This window comes from Silurus aristotelis, assembly GCF_946808225.1.
Source record: "Silurus aristotelis genome assembly, chromosome: 12".
Classification (NCBI taxonomy): Eukaryota; Metazoa; Chordata; class Actinopteri; order Siluriformes; family Siluridae; genus Silurus; species Silurus aristotelis.
Window position 1 is genome coordinate 3,296,303 of NC_139585.1, and position 18,225 is coordinate 3,314,527.

Consider the following 18,225-nt stretch of genomic DNA (forward strand, 5'->3'; position numbering starts at 1 on the left):
TTTGATTTAGTTATTTACTTGATTAATCAATTTATTCAAATTAATATTCTGCATTATTCAAATTTTCCAATACTACATTCATTGCACAAGGACAGAAAAAACAATAAATACACAGGACAGGACAATGAATACATGGTATATATTATACCATGTATTCATTGTCCTGTCCATTTATTGTTTTTTCTGTTCTTGTTTTTCAACTGGTAGTCCGCGGCCCCCTGGTGGTCCGCGGCGGGATTGCATGTGGTCCGTGACAGCCTACATAATTTCACTATTAAAATCACTTTATTTTTCCAAACATTTCCAGAATATTTGCACATTAGTGGGAAAACTGAATTTAATGAAAATATCTAAAATATTCAAACAAGTACAGGGCAAGGATAGAACCAGAGAATGATATGAGGCTGTCACTATGTACCACTATATCACCACGAATAGACAGACTGTGTGGAAGTCACCACGCCCAGAAATCCCACTAACAGGTAAGGAGTACCCCCCCCCCCCACACACACACACAATAGTGGGCCACGGATTACTTGTTAGTCAGAATGGTGGTCGCTGGCACAGAACCAGTTGAAAACCCCTGGTATAATACAATAGTGCTGTACCTCAAAAAGCCGTTCCACCTACAAACTAAAATTTAACAGCTAAGATTTTAAACATGATGATGTTGAACATGGGGCCACTCTCAAATGATTATAATCTAGTTCTGAAATGGATTCAGAGCTGCCTGTGGTTCTGGATCTAATGCTGTGTGATCTCTGTGTCTTCTCACAATCCAAACAATCAGTCCAATGATTATACCTACAGAGATCAATCCAAGTAGCACACGCAGTACTGTAACCTCACTGCTGGTGGTTGTTTGATGTTGTAGCCCTGGTTAAAAAAAAAAAAATAATTATTATTATTATTATTATTTATTAGGGTTTTTTTGTGTCAACTCTAATATTTATATGGGTTCGTCTTTTTTTATATATAAAAATCTCTTGTGTTGTTGGTGTTGTTCATAGCACAGTGCACTAATGTGTAAGATGACTAAGCTGTTCTTCTTCTTCTTCTTTCGGCTGCTCCCATTAGGGGTCGCCACAGCGGATCATCCGTCTCCATACCCCTCTGTCCTCTACATCTGCCTCTTTCACACCAACTACCTGCATGTCTTCCCTCACCACATCCATGAACCTCCTCCTTGGCCTTCCTCTTTTCCTCCTTCCTGGTGGCTCCATCCTCAGCATTCTCCTACTGATATACCCCATATCCCTCCTCTGCACATGTCCAAACCATCTCAATCTCACCTCCCTCATCTTGTCTCCAAAACGTCCTACATGTGCTGTCCCTCTAATAAACTCATTTCTAATCTTGTCCATCCTCGTCACTCCCAACGAAAACCTCAACATCAGCTCTGCTACCTCCAGCTCCACCTCCTGTCTTTTACTCAATGCCACTGTCTCTAATCCATACAACATCGCAGGTCTCACCACAGACCTATAAACTTTCCCTTTCATTCTTGCAGATACCCTACTATCACAAATCACTCCTGTCACTCTTCTCCACCCACTCCACCCTGCCTGCACTCTTTTCTTTACTTCTCTAACACACTCTCCATTACTTTGCACTGTTGACCCCAGGTACCTGAACTCCTCCACCTTCTCCACCTCTTCTCCCTGCAAACGCATCACTCCACTGCCCTCCCTCTCATTCACACACATGTACTCTGTCTTACTCCTACTGACTTTCATTCCCCTTCTCTCAAGCGCATATCTCCTTATTATTTCTCCATATCGATCCTTGATGCAGTCCAACCTTCACCCTGAACCAGTCTGTCGTACCTACTGCACACTTCACTGCCGTCACACTGTCCTCATACATGTCCTGCACCACCCTTACATACTTCTCTGACACACCTGACTTCCTCATACAATACCACAACTCCTCTCTCCACCCTGTCGTACGCTTTCTCTAAATCCACAAATACACAATGCAGCTCCTTCTGTCCTTCTATACTTCTCCATCAACATCCTCAAAGCAAATAAGGCATCTGTGGTGCTCTTCCTCGGCATGAAACCATACTGTTGCTCACAGATGGTCACCTCTTCTCTCAGCCTGGCTTCCACTACTCTTTCCCATAACTTCATGGTGTGACTGATCAACTTAATTCCCCTGTAGTTACTGCAGGTCTGCACATCTCCCTTATGCTTAAAAATCGGTACCAGCACACTCCTTCTCCATTCCTCAGGCATCCTCTCCCCTTCCAGAATCCTGTTAAACAATCTGGTTAAAAACTCCACTGCCATCTCTCCTAAACATCTCCACGCTTCTACCGGTATGTCATCTGGTCCAACCGACTTTCCACTCTTCATCCTCTTAATCGCTGCTCTCACTTCCTCCTTACTAATCCTATCTACATCCTGCTTCACCAACTTCACATCCTCCAACCTTCTCTCTCTCTGATTTTCCTCATTCATCAGCTGCTCAAAATACTCCCTCCATCTTCTCAACACACTCTCCTCACTAGTCAACACATTTCCCTCTCCATCCTTTATTGCTCTAACTTGCAGTACATCCTTTCCAGCTCGGTCCCTCTGCCTGGCCAATCGGTATAAATCCTTTTCTCCTTCCTTAGTGTCCAACCTCTTATACAGCTCCTCATATGCCTTTTCCTTGGCTTTCGCCACATCCCTTTTTACCTGCTGCCGCATCTCCTTGTACTCCTGCCTACTTTTCTCATCACTCTGTCGATCCCACTTCTGTTTTGCCAACCTCTTTCCCCTAATGCTCTCCTGCACTTCCTCATTCCACCACCACGTCTCCTTGTCTTGCTTTCTATTTCCAGATGTCACACCAAGTACTTTTCTAGCTGCCTCCCTCATCACTCCTGCAGTAGTTGCCCAATCATCCAGCACCTCTTCACCACCACCAAGCCCCTGTCTGACCTCTTCCCTGAACCTCACACTACACTCTTCCTCCTTCAGTTTCCACCATCTTATTCTTCTTTCAATCCTTACTTTCCTCCTCTTCTTCTTCTCCTCCAAAACCATCCTACAGACCACCATCCGATGCTGTCTAGCTACACTGTCCCCCGCCAACACTTTACAGTCTCCAATCTCCTTCAGGTTGCATCTCCTACACAGAAGATAATCCACCTGTGTGCACCTTTCTCCACTCTTATACGTCACCCTATGATCCTTCTTCTTAAAATACGTGTTCACCACTGCCATTTCCATCCTTTTAGCAAAATCTACCACCATCTGCCCTTCCACATTCCTCTCCTTAAAACCATACCTACCCATCACCTCCTGATCACCTCTGTTCCCTTCACCTACATGCCCATTAAAGTCTGCCCCAATCACCAATCGTTCTTTCCTAGGTACACCATCTACCACTTCATCTAATTCACTCCAGAATCTTTCCTTCTCCTCCATCTCACAGCCAACTTGTGGAGCATAGGCACTGATGACATTTATCATCATCCCTTCAACTTCCACCTTCACGATCATCACCCTATCAGAAACTCTCTTCACCTCCACTACACTCTTACTGTACTCTTCCTTAAGAATCACCCCTACACCATTTCTCTTTCCATCCACACCATGATAAAACAGTTTAAACCCACCTCCGATGTTCCTGGCCTTACTCCCTTTCCACTTGGTCTCCTGAACACACAACACATCTACCTTTCTCTTCTCCATCATATCAGCTATCTCTCTCCCTTTACCCGTCATAGTACCAACATTTAAAGTACCAACCCGAACCTCTACTCTCCTACACTGCTCCTTTTCCTGCCGTCTCTGTAGACGCCTTCCTCCTCTCCTTCTCCTCCTTCGGCCAACAATAGCCCAATTTCCACCGGTACCCTGTCGGCTAACGATACCTGTGGCGGTCGTTGTTAACCCGGGCCTCGACCGATCCGGTATGAAATTCTCATTTGTGATCCGCATATTTGATTTGGCACGTTTTACGCTGGATGCCCTTCCTAACGCAACCCTCCCCATTTACCCGGGCTTGGGACCGGCATTAAGAGTGCACTGGCTTGTGCCCCCCTAATGGCTGGGTTAAGATGACTGAGCTGTTATTTTTTTATTAATGAGAATTAGAAAGAACTTCATACCAAACATGTATATACATTTTCCACTCTTTGTGGAGTGGAGAGGCCATAAAATCATAATTCTCTGGCGCCACCTGCTGGTGTAACTTGTCAGAATTCACATGACTAGGAGGAGTTGAAATGACCAAGACTCTACAAGACATAAACCTACCTTCTACCTCCAGGAGGACAGTTGATGGTTCTCCATCCTGAGATTCATCATGGAGGAGACACCGATATTCTCCTGCATCAGACAGGTGAACTGAACTGATGTGGAGAGAGAGATCACCATCCAGAAAGTCTTCTACTGACATCATAAATCTGCTTCCTGCTTCATCAGTAGTCACTGATCTGTTTGCATGAGTGTACAGCACAACCTTTCCTCCATCCTTCTTCCACTGTACATCTTTAACATCTTGTCTCCGAGTGTCTCCGTAGCACGGGAGGGTGACATTCTGCTTCTCCTGAACCTTTACAACTGTCGCAACTGTCAGACAAAAACATCATGATCATGGTTTATCTTCACTTCTGTGTTTTTGTGTAAGAGCTCCACCTGTACCAGTGCAGCAGCTCATACTTCACTACAGACACACACTTACCCAGAACCTTCATCTTCACTTCACTAACTGTTTCTCCATTACAGCTGCACCTGTAGGAGCCGACATCATTGTAGGCTACTGAGATGATCATCAGGGAGAAATCTCCTCTGCTGGTATCTCCTGATATTTCAAATCTTTTCTGTAAATTCTGTCTTCTGGGACACTTCCATTCAGACACAATGGTGTAACTGGGAATGAAGCGACTCCACTGAACCACCGGACAGTTTCCAGTGCAGGAACACGGGAACGTCACAGAGTCTTTCACTAGAACTTCTCTGATGATGAAGGCTTGACACTGAAGCATCAGCAGATAAACTAATAGATCACAGAGCAAATCAGAACACACATTTTGGTCATGTGACACAATCAATTCAGAAAAAGTCCTGTCCATAATTAATCTGTTAGCATTTTATATGGAGAAAAACAGAAGTGAAAATATATATAAAATAAGTTATTAATATAAAAAAATTCAGGTAAATTCTTGTTATTCATCTTTTGGCGTTTGTGATTTAATGAACATAAAAAATATAAATTCATTTAATTCATTAAATCATCACAGGCTTCTAAAAATGTTAGTACAGTGGCTTTGCGTTACTGGTGTCTGGTTGCAACAGAAAGTCCACGCCAAATAATGAGCACATTAACATCAGTGAGAACATTATAACATTTAACATTTGATTGTATTAGGGGAAGAAACTTAAATTACTTTCTTAAATGATTGTACAGATAAAAACAATACATCATTCAAATCTTTAAAATGTATGATTATATATATATAAAAGCTTCTTGACTTGACGAGGTGCAGTTTCTCCGGTATCACCTCATTAACTGTCCGTGTGGAAACATAGCAAAGGTTCCGTTTGGTGTCCTGATGATTTACATAATTTAAACCACAATTACTTTAAAATATTTACAAGAATTTTTGTGTCCATGCTCTATGTTGCGCCCATATTTCTAAATGTCCATGTTGTTTAAAGTATTAAAAACAGGAAGTATTAATAAATGGTACATTTAGAACACATAGAATGTACGATTTAGTTGCGATTAAATATTTTAATTTTGTTTGACAACCTCTGTACAATTGTACATAGTATCTCTTTACTCTTTATTACATCTGCACTATTTTTTATCTACATGTATCTTTATATATTTACTGTACATTCTGCCCAACATTTTACATTCATATACACACATATACACATACACACACTTGTTTATTCAGCTTGACTATCTGCACATTCCCTCTTTAATGCCATAGCCTTAGAGCATCTATCTGTACTTCCTAATGATGTCCACACGTCTCTGCACTGTTATAGCCTTTATGTTTATTGACATGCTGTACATATGCTACATATTTATCTGCACGATTGCTACTTTTTGCAATTCTGGTAGATGCCAAACTGCATTTCGTTGCTGTGTACCTGTACAATGCAATGATAATAAGGATCTATCTATCTATCCCAGTGTGACACTAAAACAGGAAGAATTAATAACTACTTTTTACTTAAGTACATGTCAAAGCCAAGACTTCTTTACTTTCACTTGAGTAAAAAGGTATAATCAGTACTTCAACTTTTACCCGAGTATTTTAAAACATGACGATCTGTACTTCTACTTAAGTAAAGGATGTGTGTACTTTTGCCACCTCTGATAAAACTCAAATGAATGATGTAATATCCCTCAGCAGTGTGTTTTATCCAGATTTAAAAACACTCACTCAGGACAGAAACAGCAGGAATTCCGACAGACTGCATGATGATGATGTTTCAGAACAACAGACCTACAAAACAAAACATCTGTAATGAAGAACAAGAAACATATTATTATTAATATTATTATTATTATTCTTATTATTCTTATTATTATAAATTATTATTATTACTATATTCCCGTAATTAAACATTTAAATAAACAGATGAATAGTATTAGTGTTATTGGTATTAATAAACTTACCGATGCGCTTTATAGACTGTTAAAGGCTTCTGTGTCACAAATCTGAAAGGCGTTTTTTACTTTTAGCTGCGAAACTCCTCCTCCTCCTCGCTACTGCGGTTTAACACAGCGGAAGTCGCACGTCTTTGCTTTACTTGTGGTGGGCAAGTATGCAAAGAAGCTTCATAAGGGCGGTTTTTGTTATAAAAATATACAATCCTGATTCCAAAAAAAGTTGGGACACTGAACAAATTGTGAATAAAAACAGAATTCAATAATGTGGAAGTTTCAAATTTCAATATTTTATTCAGAATACAACATAGATGCCATATCACATGTTTAAACTGAAAATGTCTCATTTTAAGGGAAAAATAAGTTGATTTTAAATTTCATGGCATCAAAACATCTCAAAAAAGTTGGGACAAGGCCGTGTTTACCACTGTGTGGCGTCCTCTCTTCTTTTTTATAACAGTCTACAAACTTCTGGGGACTGAAGAGACAAGCTGCTTAAGTTTAGGAATAGGAATGTTGTCCCATTCTTGTCTAATACAGGTTTCTAGTTGCTCAACTGTCTCAGGTCTTCTTTTGGCAAATATTTTCTATGGGTGAAAGATCTGGACTGCAGGCTGGTCATTTCAGTACCCGGATCCTTCTTCTACGCAGCCATGATGTTGTAATTAATGCAGTATGTGGTCTGGCATTGTCATGTTGTTCTAGAACTTGGATATACCTTTCAGCATTGATGCTGCCTTTCCAGATGTGTAAGCTGCCCATGTCCTCTGCCCATCTTGACTTCTGAGAGACACTGCCACTCTGAGAGGCTCTTTTTTATACCCAGTCATGTTGCCATTTGAAAATTGGTCCTCCAGCTGTTCCTTATATGTACATTTAACTTTACCGGCCTCTTATTGCTACCTGTCCCAACTTTTTTGGAATGTGTAGCTCTCATAAAATCCAAAATGAGCCAATATTTGGCATGACATTTCAAAATGTCTCACTTTTGATATTTTATCTATATTCTATTGTGAATAAAATATAAGTTAATGAGATTTGTAATTATTGCATTCCTTTTTTTTAACGTATTGCTGTTGTTCATCAAAAAACAAATAATAATAAAATGTGGTGTTTGTGGTGTGTGTGTGTGTATATATATATATATATATATATATATATATATATATATATATATATATATATATATATATATATATATATATATATATATATATATATATATATATAAAATAAATGCCCATATTCAAACACTCTTAAAACATCTTTACTGGTTAGTGTTAAAAACTCTACAGTAAAATGTAAAAGCAAAATCACCTTTATATTAACTTCATTTAAATGTTTGCTAATTTGTACAACTGATCTTCACTCAGAGTGACTCTGACTATCACTGAATTCATTTTCACCTCGTTCTAATGTACAATTTTTAAGAAACATAAACATCAGTGCATTTTAATCGCCATATTCAAACACTCATCAAACATTTTACTTTATAGGTTTGCACAATCTTTCAAATAATTCTGATTTACAGTGTCTCTGACTGTTAGAGTCACAAATTTACAGTCATTTTACTGTAGAGTTTTTGAGAAAAGTAAAAACAAACATGTTTTTAAAATTATTTGAAAGATTGAGCAAACCTAGAAAGAAAAATATTGAGTGTTTGAATATGGAACATGATTGAAAAGCACTGAGGTTTAAAAATGTTCTATGTCTTTTTGTTTTTTATATAACGTTATGACGCCTCTCGCCGCTATGACATGTCTTTATGTCTATTTTGATAAAAATACTACCAACTCACTACAAACGCAGTGAGTAAGTGCACGCGCAACAAAATCGTGGGTTTACAGGCTGCTGCGTGTTTAACTGCAGTTTACTTTCACATGCAGGAATCCCCATGTTTCCAGTTAGTGCTGCCTGACACTGGTTTGAAACCACAATCAGGGTACTAACATCAAAAAGAGCATTTACTGAGACAGATCAATGGGACTTTGTCTCGTTTAAAAAACCCTGCAAATGTCAAAAAGTGATTCTGATTCATAGGTAGTTGAATTAAATCATAATAAATAGGTAGTGATATGAGTCAGTGATAAGCACTGTATTGGTAATATATTTTAAAAAATTTATATTTTGATAAAAAAAATCTATATATATCCATCATGTTACGCTTTCTAAAAATGTGCAGGATCAGCAATAAAAAATAAAAAACCTTTCAAAACAAGATAAATAAATATATAACAGCGCTTGTATGTTTTCGGTACAGAGAATAGTTTTACCTTTAACAGTGTGAAAACTAAATGATTGCATAGGAAATGTATATTAAATAATACAAATTTACACACGAAAATTCTGGTTTTGGAATTTAATGAAATTAGCAACAAAGAAAAAAAAAGAAAAAAGAATGTAAAAAATGATTTTCTGAGATGTTTTTTATTTTCAGTCAGATTATTCGGAGAAATTTTGTACCGATTGGCCAGGCAGAGGGACCGAGCTGGGAAGGATGTACTGCAAGTTAGAGCAATAAAGGATGGAGAGGGAAATGTGTTGACTAGTGAGGAGAGTGTGTTGAGAAGATGGAGGGAGTATTTTGAGCAGCTGATGAATGAGGAAAATCAGAGAGAGAGAAGGTTGGAGGATGTGGAGTTGGTGAAGCAGGATGTAGATAGGATTAGTAAGGAGGAAGTGAGAGCAGCGATTAAGAGGATGAAGAATGGAAAGTCGGTTGGACCAGATGACATACCGGTAGAAGCGTGGAGATGTTTAGGAGAGATGGCAGTGGAGTTTTTAACCAGATTGTTTAACAGGATTCTGGAAGGGGAGAGGATGCCTGAGGAATGGAGAAGGAGTGTGCTGGTACCGATCTTTAAACATAAGGAAGATGTGCAGACCTGCAGTAACTACAGGGGAATTAAGTTGATCAGTCACACCATGAAGTTATGGGAAAGAGTAGTGGAGTAGTGGAGTGAGAGAAGAGGTGACCATCTGTGAGCAACAGTATGGTTTCATGCCGAGGAAGAGCACCACAAATGCCTTATTTGCTTTGAGGATGTTGATGGAGAAGTATAGAGAAGGACAGAAGGAGCTGCATTGTGTATTTGTGGATTTAGAGAAAGCGTACGACAGGGTGGAGAGAGGAGTTGTGGTATTGTATGAGGAAGTCAGGTGTGTCAGAGAAGTATGTGAGGGTGGTGCAGGACATGTATGAGGACAGTGTGACGGCAGTGAAGTGTGCAGTAGGTACGACAGACTGGTTCAGGGTGAAGGTTGGACTGCATCAAGGATCGGCCCTGAGCCCTTTCCTGTTTGCAGTGGTGATGGACAGGTTGACGGACGAGGTCAGACAGGAGTCTCCCTGGACTATGATGTTTGCAGATGATATTGTGATTTGTGGTGAGAGTAGAGAGCAGGTTGAGAAGAGCCTGGAGAGGTGGAGATATGCGCTTGAGAGAAGGGGAATGAAAGTCAGTAGGAGTAAGACAGAGTACATGTGTGTGAATGAGAGGGAGGGCAGTGGAGTGATGCGGTTGCAGGGAGAAGAGGTGGAGAAGGTGAAGGAGTTCAGGTACCTGGGGTCAACAGTGCAAAGTAATGGAGAGTTTGTTAGAGAAGTAAAGTAAAGAGTGCAGGCAGGGTGGAGTGGGTGGAGAAGAGTGACAGGAGTGATTTGTGATAGAAGAGTATCTGCAAGAATGAAAGGGAAAGTTTATAGGACTGTGGTGAGACCTGCGATGTTGTATGGATTAGAGACAGTGGCATTGAGTAAAAGACAGGAGGTGGAGCTGGAGGTAGCAGAGCTGAAGATGTTAAGGTTTTCGTTGGGAGTGACGAGGATGGACAAGATTAGAAATGAGTTTATTAGAGGGACAGCACATGTAGGATGTTTTGGTGACAAGGTGAGGGAGGCGAGATTGAGATGGTTAGGACATGTGCAGAGAAGGGACACGAATTATATTGGTAGAAAAATGCTGAAGATGGAGCCACCAGGTAGGAGGAAAAGAGGAAGGCCAAGGAGGAGGTTCATTGATGTGGTGAGGGAAGACATGCAGGTAGTTGGTGTGAAAGAGGCAGATGTAGAGGACAGGGTGGTATGGAGACGGATGATCCGCTGTGGCGACCCCTAATGGGAGCAGCCGAAAGAAGAAGAAGAAGAATTATTCGGAGAAATCACATATAATTCTATATAGAGTGTGAGAAATTAGACACTTTCAACCTCCAATATGCATTCGTTTTCATAGATAAAAACCTTCACTGCTACATAATGAATTATTGATTTATTAGTTGTAGAAATGTGCAACTACCGAAATCTCGCTATAAAAACTATAGAGCATAAAATAAACTCAAATCACATCTTATTAGACTCCATGTTCGGACTTTTGGGATTGGGTTCCATCAGGTGACAGTTTAGAGTTTGAGAGCTCTCAGAGACAGCGAGACATCCTGAGTATTATGTCAATGATCAGTACAAAATATATGTATAATGTATTTTAAGAGTAATATCTAATTTTAGAAACAGTAAGTATTAAAAAGATGAGGTAATCTCTACAAGATGAGGTAATCTCTACAAATTATAGACAACAATAAAATTCTATTAAAAAATAGTTCTTGTATTTGCATCTTACATGCAGCATATTAGAAATGAATTCTTGGCTGTGAGCCAAAACCTGATGACACATTTGATCACATACTCACAAAAAGTGTAGGATTCCCACTCAATAGTCCAACTGGGAAATGCACCGGTGTGGGTAAAGGTGTGCTGCAGCTGTAAAAGATTAATCAAATGGATTGCACTTTGTTACATGAATCCAATTTTAACATAATTCAATCTGATCACTTTATTGGTTGTATTTCTTCTTTAATTTTAATATACTGAAGAAACGTATTTATCTGTACTGCGGTTGGATATGAAACTTGTTGAAGAAACACTAAGGTTTGGAGTGAATTTGCGTTTATTTTTCTCAAAAACTGTACAGTAAAATGACTGGAAATGTAACAGAATAAAAGAAAGACAAACTCTAAATCAGAATTATTAGAAAGATTGTGCAAACCTGTAGAGGAAAATGTTTTATGAGTGTTTGAAAATGGGCCTTTATTATATATATTTACACCACAAACACATTTTATTATTAATTTTTTGATTGTTTGATTAATTATTATCATGTTATAACGGAAACGCCCACCACCCATATCGTCAGCTGAATTTATTATCAAACTGCTGCTGGATTAACCGCAGTGTTTCAGTGAAGCACAATGCAGCAGAGTTTGAAAAGTCCTTGTTAATGCGCGAGGAGAAGAAGTTGATCTGTTTTCTAATGAAGAGAGATGAATGCTTGTGCGCTTCTCTCTTCTGTACACAGCACAAAACCTACAACTAAAATATCCAACAAAAAGTCTAAATAATAATAATAAAAAAAAAAAAAGAAAAATATTGTCTGGGATCTTCTGCTTTATGTGAAGGAGTTCGTTTTTGGTAAAAAAAAACGTATAGAAGAAAAATGAATAAAGACTGAACAATAAAAGAAGAAGAAGAAGAAGAAGAAGAAGAAGTAGAATTGTGGAGCTCAGCGCAGTGGCTACATTCACGCGCCATCAACTATTTAAGTATTAATAAACTTACCGATGCACCATATGAGCTGTGAATCCTCTCGGAGATGATGGACTGAAAGGGTGAATCTCGGGGCGACTATAACGCGTCACAAGCGCATGTATAAGATGGGTCAAGAGCACCAAATTCCTTGGTGTTCATCTGGCAGACAACCTCACCTGGTCACTTAACACCAGCTCCATCACCAAGAAAACCCAGCAGCGTCTCTACTTTCTGAGAAGGCTGAGGAAAGCCCATCTCCCTCCCTGAGAACAGCTGAGAAGATCATCTGGGTCTCTCTCTCCTTTATCATGGACATTTACACTACACGCTGCATCCGCAAAGCACACAGCATTGTGGACGATCACACACACCCGTCACCAGTGGCGTGCACAGACCTGCCGGGGGGCAGGGGCGGAAGGACCAAAAAAGTATTTAAATCAGTATTCATCTATCTGCTGTTTTTTTAAATATTTGAATGACTTCATCACGATTAATTGGAATGTCTCGCTCAATAGAGAGTAGCAGTAGGTCAGAAAGCCTCTCTTCATTACACAGACTTCGAAGACTGGATTTCACAAGTTTTATCTTTGAAAATGACCTCTCAACTGTAGAAGTGGAGACAGGCAATGTTGCATAAATGTTTAGGAGTTCAGAAAGAGAGAGAAAACAGACTCAATCTCATTGTCTTTTAGGCACTTTAGCATTTCCTGGACATTACTTTTGGTGAAGGACTAGGATGCATGAAACACTAAGTTCTGTGAAGACCTTCTCTTCCCCATTCCCATAGAACTTACTAACTGTTCTGACAAGTTCAGCATCACCAGGTTCTACTCCTTTTGACCATTTGGATGCTACTGTAAGACTGTGTAAGCATTTGAGGATAATGCCAGTTGAACTATTATCCTTTCCTTTGAATTGTCAAACATCTCTTGTGTAATGGTATCCAAAAAAGTGTAGTACACCCTTGTTCGGTAAAACTCTTCCAAATTCTCAGGGTGATGGTCTTCTCCTGTTGACTTAAAACTGTACTTATACCTTGCAGGTATTTTTCTGGGTCTTGACTCACCAGGTATTTTGTCAGGAAACTCAATTCCAGCAGCCTCAGCCCGCTCCTTTGCTTTTTCAAAAACAACCTTGAATTCACTTTCTGTCCTCAGTTCTTGAAGCCTTTTTAGCACTCCTTCCACCAGTGTGTAGGACACTGCTAGATCCACATCTTTACGCTGAAGAGCAGCTGAGGCAACAGCAGTCTCCTGAAACACTGGGGTGGCCACCTCCAAACAAAGCATCAACTCAAAATTTATGCTTCGAAACAACATTAGAGCATTACCTGCAGCTGGATCTGGTGGATTGCTGTTTGAGATTTTTCTCAACAGCTGTATAACTGCAGAAATTCTGCAGTGCTTTTAAAGCATTTTCACAACAGGCCCAGCGTGTGTCACTCAGCTGTTTTAATTCCCAGGTTTTCTCTCCAGCATACAACAACTTTTGCATTTCTATGAATGCAGCATGACGCTTGCTGGAAGAAGACAGGAAAGTGTAGAGCCTCTCTACCAACTTAAAAAAAACGCACAAAATGGGGGCTTGATTTAGCAGTCTCCACTAACACTAAGTTTAAACAGTGTGCGTGGCAGTGCACAAAGAGGGCTTTTTCATTTTGCCTCTGAGTTCTAGCCTGCAGCCCCTTGTAACAAGCACTCTATTAAATTTGTTGATAGACATAGAATGCACACATCAAGCAAAAACAGTGAGAATCAATAAGTTAATCATGTTGAATTCATGTTTAGTTTTTTTTTATATTGAAAACTTTATTTGTATTACATGGATGATGTGTTAGCTATCATTAAATCAAAGATATAAATGTGTTTTACGTTGGAGTTGGACGTGGAATTAGATTTAATTTCACTAAATACATTCTAAACTATGCAGCGCCTATTAATGGCCTTGGATTAAAAAAAAAAAAAAAAGACGTCAATGAAACGTGGCAGCAATCGAGTAATACTCATTTTTATAATTAATCATAAGTCATTAAAACAACATTATGGTAGGATAAATGTCCATTTTCCACGTGACCTGTCTGCTGCTCTTGTTTTGAAGACTCGCGGCTAAGATGCGGCTGTAAAGCGCAGTAAAGGGAAATCCACCTTCCGCTCCACCTCCGCCTACATGTATTTTAATTTATTAATAATATTTATTACTCAGTCTGTCTGCACTGTCTGTACTGTTTTTTTGTTTGCACTGTTTGCACCAGGTTGCACTCGATGTACTTTATGTTTGTGTTGTGTTGTAGCTCTATGCTGTTGTTGTCTAGTGTAGCACCAGGGTTCCGGAGGAACGTTGTTTTGTTTTTACTGTGTAATGTGTACCATTGTGTATAGTAAAAATGACAATAAAAGCCTCTTGACTTGACTTGACTTGGGTAGGTCCCGCAGGTCCTGCTTCTTTCTTCCAGTAAACTTCAAAGCACACGTAGGCAGAACCTATACTTCCGATAGATAGACTTACCGATAGACTTCCGATACACACACACACACACACACACACACACACGTGCGCGCGCATGCGCTCACAAACAAAACATTTAATGAGACTCCAATTAAATTTGGGGAAATAAAACGCAGGCCCCTTTTTTGGTTCCCAAAAATCAGGAGCCTCGATATAGACCTACCTGAAGAAACAACTACAACAGAACATACCCATAAATATGGAGAAATATGACAAATACTTCTAAAACATATTTAAAGAAATACACACCTACACAATGTTGTGATCAAGTTTTAAACAGGTGTGAAAGAATGCAGTGATGTAAAAGTGTTAAGAAAAATAGAAGTGTTAATAGTTTATTTTTTATCAGTTTAGAAAGTAAATGAACAGAAGAGAAATCACTCTGTTACCTTCAACAGTTATTAACAAGTGTAGGTCATTTGTTTACATTTTGTTTATATATTGTGTATTTTTTTTCGTCATTTTAAGCTTCACAGTGATATTAGTTCATGCTGAAGCGGACTGCTCGTGAACCAAAGATGTTTCAAAATAAATGATTTACTTCCGTACTTTAGAGACCATTGCAATAGAAATGTTTATGTCTTCACACGTGGACAGAATGTCTGAAGTAGCCAGAAAGTTTCTGTAATATATTTATTTTTTGTATAATTGTTTATTATACTCCCGTCTCAGTCACAAACTGCTCAACGTCCTTCAATCCATAAGGAGATACAGGGTCCTTCACGACAGAACCAGCAGGTTCGGGGCCAACAAGCATCACTCTGCTGATCTCCTACACCGCTAGAACTCTGATGTCTCACTGATGCTTTATTGTCTATAATCATCATATAGTTATACAGAAAACAAACATTTTAATTGTAAACAACAACATATTATACATTTGTTTATTGTATTAGGAAAATTCCATATTCATAAGAAAAAGTCGGTGCAATGTAGACCAAACTTTTACCATTTTATTAATGACTTCAAATTAAATGTAAATCTCTTGGAACAAACAAAAAAACAAAAAAGCACTGAAAACATGTAATGCTCTGAAAACACTAAAATCTGTGTAATGTTATTTTTTGTTTTTGTTACTTTTTTTTCCTCTGGAAGCCAGTGTTTATTTGATATGATTATGACATGATAATATTTCTTGATGCATTGTAATAATGATAGTAAAGTAGTTCATGCGGTTTCCGGCTTTCTGGAATTAAAAGCTCATGTGCGCGTGTCAGGTGGGCAGAAAGGGTTTTTTATTTTCCACTTTCGAGTTCTCAGCTCGTAATTTAGAGAGCAAGTATTCAGTAATCACATGCTCCTGTTCATACAGACCGAGAAGTTAATAGATGTTTCCATGAGAGTAGTTTAGACACATTCTAATATAAATATTATGTATATTTTTTGTACATAAAAAATTATAATATAAGACCCACACTAATATTGTTTAAAACATTACAATAATTTACATCATTAATAAATAAATGAAAATAAAATAAAAGAGGAGTAGAAGGAATCCTCGCACTCGGGTATCAGATTTATACTGTGGGCCGAAACCACAATAGTATATTCTGTTCTGCTGTTAGAAATATGAACTGAAAATAAGAAATGACCATAACTCATTAAACACCTATCACTTACTTGTATTGTTGACACACACACACACACACACACACACACACACACACACACACACACACACACCAGAGGTGGGAAGTGACGGAGTACAAATACTTCGTTACTGTACTTAAGTAGATTTTTCTGGTATCAGTTTTTTACTCCACTATTTATTTTTCAGACAACTTTTTACTTTTACTCATTACATTTTTACACAAATATCTGTACTTTTTACTTCTTACATTTTCAAAACAGACTCGTTACTTTAGTTTTAATCCATTGATTTTGGTGAAATATCAAATTTTCTTTTCACTGCGCGCCGATTTCAGCCGAACAACTGATTTCCTTTTACTGCGCGTCTTTTTCAATCCGCTGGTGTATAAAGTCCTGATCCTCACTCACCACAGATGTAGACTAGTTTAAGAAGATAAGAATCAGCAGGCAGAAGGCAGTAAGACGTTTGGGGTTAAAGTGGATGAGACAGAGGGAGTCGGTGATGTAACATGACTGAGAACAGACACAATTCTGATCATCATCACCATCATCATCATCATCATCATTTTTTTAAACGGCACTAAATGTTATTAACGCGCTCAATTCAGCGCGCATTTCTGTTTTTACCATTTTTTAAAAAAAATTTATATACATTAATAAATATCTAAATATAAAAGAGTGGAAATTAAAACCTTCGGGAAAAATACATTTATCCACGATGTCCTTTCTTTACTTAGATATAAAATAAGTTAATAAACTCCAGATAAAAATATTTTTAATCAGTAAACTTTTGTTTTATTTCTGCGCCAAGTCTCAAATCAAACACAAAATCCGCCATGTTTTACACACACACACACACACACACACATACACACATACACACACACACACACACACACACACACACACACACACACACACACACACACACACACACGTTATTGCACAACACTGGTTATCTCCACATTATCTGTGTAAAGCTGCTCTGAGACAATGTTCATTGTTAAAAGCGCAATAAAATTAAAAACAAATTGAATTGAATTATGGCAGTATTGGAGCTTTATTCAGTCCTCCAGCTTCATTTACAGTTTAATTTCTATTAGAAACAATAAAAGACTGGATTTTTCCACACTTTTTACAGGAGCTGTATGTGTGATTGTTTTTATCTGATGTGATTCATTGATTTTTTTTATTATTCATTCTGTATTTAAAATATGTTTGGAATAAAACATAAATATTCTTCACATAAAACACATCAAGTGATGCCAAGTGAGCTTTTAATGTTCATCCATAAATACATAAAGACAAATAATAAAAACACAGGACAGAACACACATGGTAGAACAGAACAGTGGTGTAGCAGTAAAACTGATCCTTTTATAAACTATAATATTTAAAAGCTGCTTTGTGACAGTGATGTTAAAATCCTATAGAATTAAATCTGAATTTATATGTTTATTAAATTGATTAAGTTTTGAACATTTGATGATGATGACGATGATGATGAAGGTCTTGGATCTAATGCAGTGTCATTTCTGTCTTCTCGCCAAACAAAGGATCAGTCCGATGATGATACCTACAGAGATGATCGATCCTAGTAGCACACACAGTCGTGTAACCTCAGTGCTGTTAGTGGTGGTGTTTGTTTGCTGTTGTAGTTCTGGTTAAAACATTACTGTGTTATTTATTATTCAACTGATAAAAGCACAATTCACTAATGTGTAAAAAATAACTGATTTATTATTTATCATCTTTTAGTTTTTTATTATTGTACAATTGGAAACTACTTCATCCTGAACATGTATATGTAGTTAATTAACCTTCAGTTAAACCTACCTTCTACCTCCATCACAACAGTTGATGGTTCTCCATCCTGAGATTCATCATCAATGAGACACTGATATTCTCCTGCATCAGACAGGTGA

General features: G+C 38.3%; 2 protein-coding genes across 5 annotated transcripts in view; both read right to left on the bottom strand.

Moving 5' to 3' along the window:
- Positions 1-290: 290 nt before the first annotated feature.
- Positions 291-18,225, bottom strand: part of LOC310734999 (hemicentin-2-like) — a gene marked incomplete at its 3' end in the record, with an annotated part of 65,699 nt that continues 47,764 nt past the window's right edge. For 2 of the 4 annotated variants that reach the window (XM_083557561.1, XM_083557559.1), the window contains 4 exons: positions 6,398-6,460; positions 4,681-4,995; positions 4,254-4,568; positions 291-876 (listed from right to left, as the gene is read on the bottom strand). In XM_083557561.1, the coding sequence (XP_083413687.1) occupies positions 704-876; positions 4,254-4,568; positions 4,681-4,995; positions 6,398-6,434 (840 nt within the window). In that variant the 5' untranslated portion in view covers positions 6,435-6,460. Of the gene's footprint in view, positions 877-4,253; positions 4,569-4,680; positions 4,996-6,397; positions 6,477-18,225 lie in introns of all 4 variants that reach the window. The other 2 variants (XM_083557562.1, XM_083557560.1) reach the window with 1 other exon arrangement.
- On the bottom strand, positions 1,050-4,026 carry LOC310734959 (uncharacterized protein). The gene is made up of 2 exons (XM_083557491.1): positions 2,216-4,026; positions 1,050-1,239 (listed from the first exon to the last, which is right to left on the bottom strand). Exons 1-2 carry the CDS (start codon positions 3,987-3,989, stop codon positions 1,226-1,228), a joined length of 1,788 nt encoding a protein of 595 aa, XP_083413617.1. The 5' UTR covers positions 3,990-4,026; the 3' UTR covers positions 1,050-1,225.

Bases quoted from the DNA above. Each gene is read 5' to 3' on its own strand.
- LOC310734959 (XM_083557491.1), bottom strand. From the start codon at position 3,989: ATGGGGAGGGTTGCGTTAGGAAGGGCATCCAGCGTAAAACGTGCCAAA.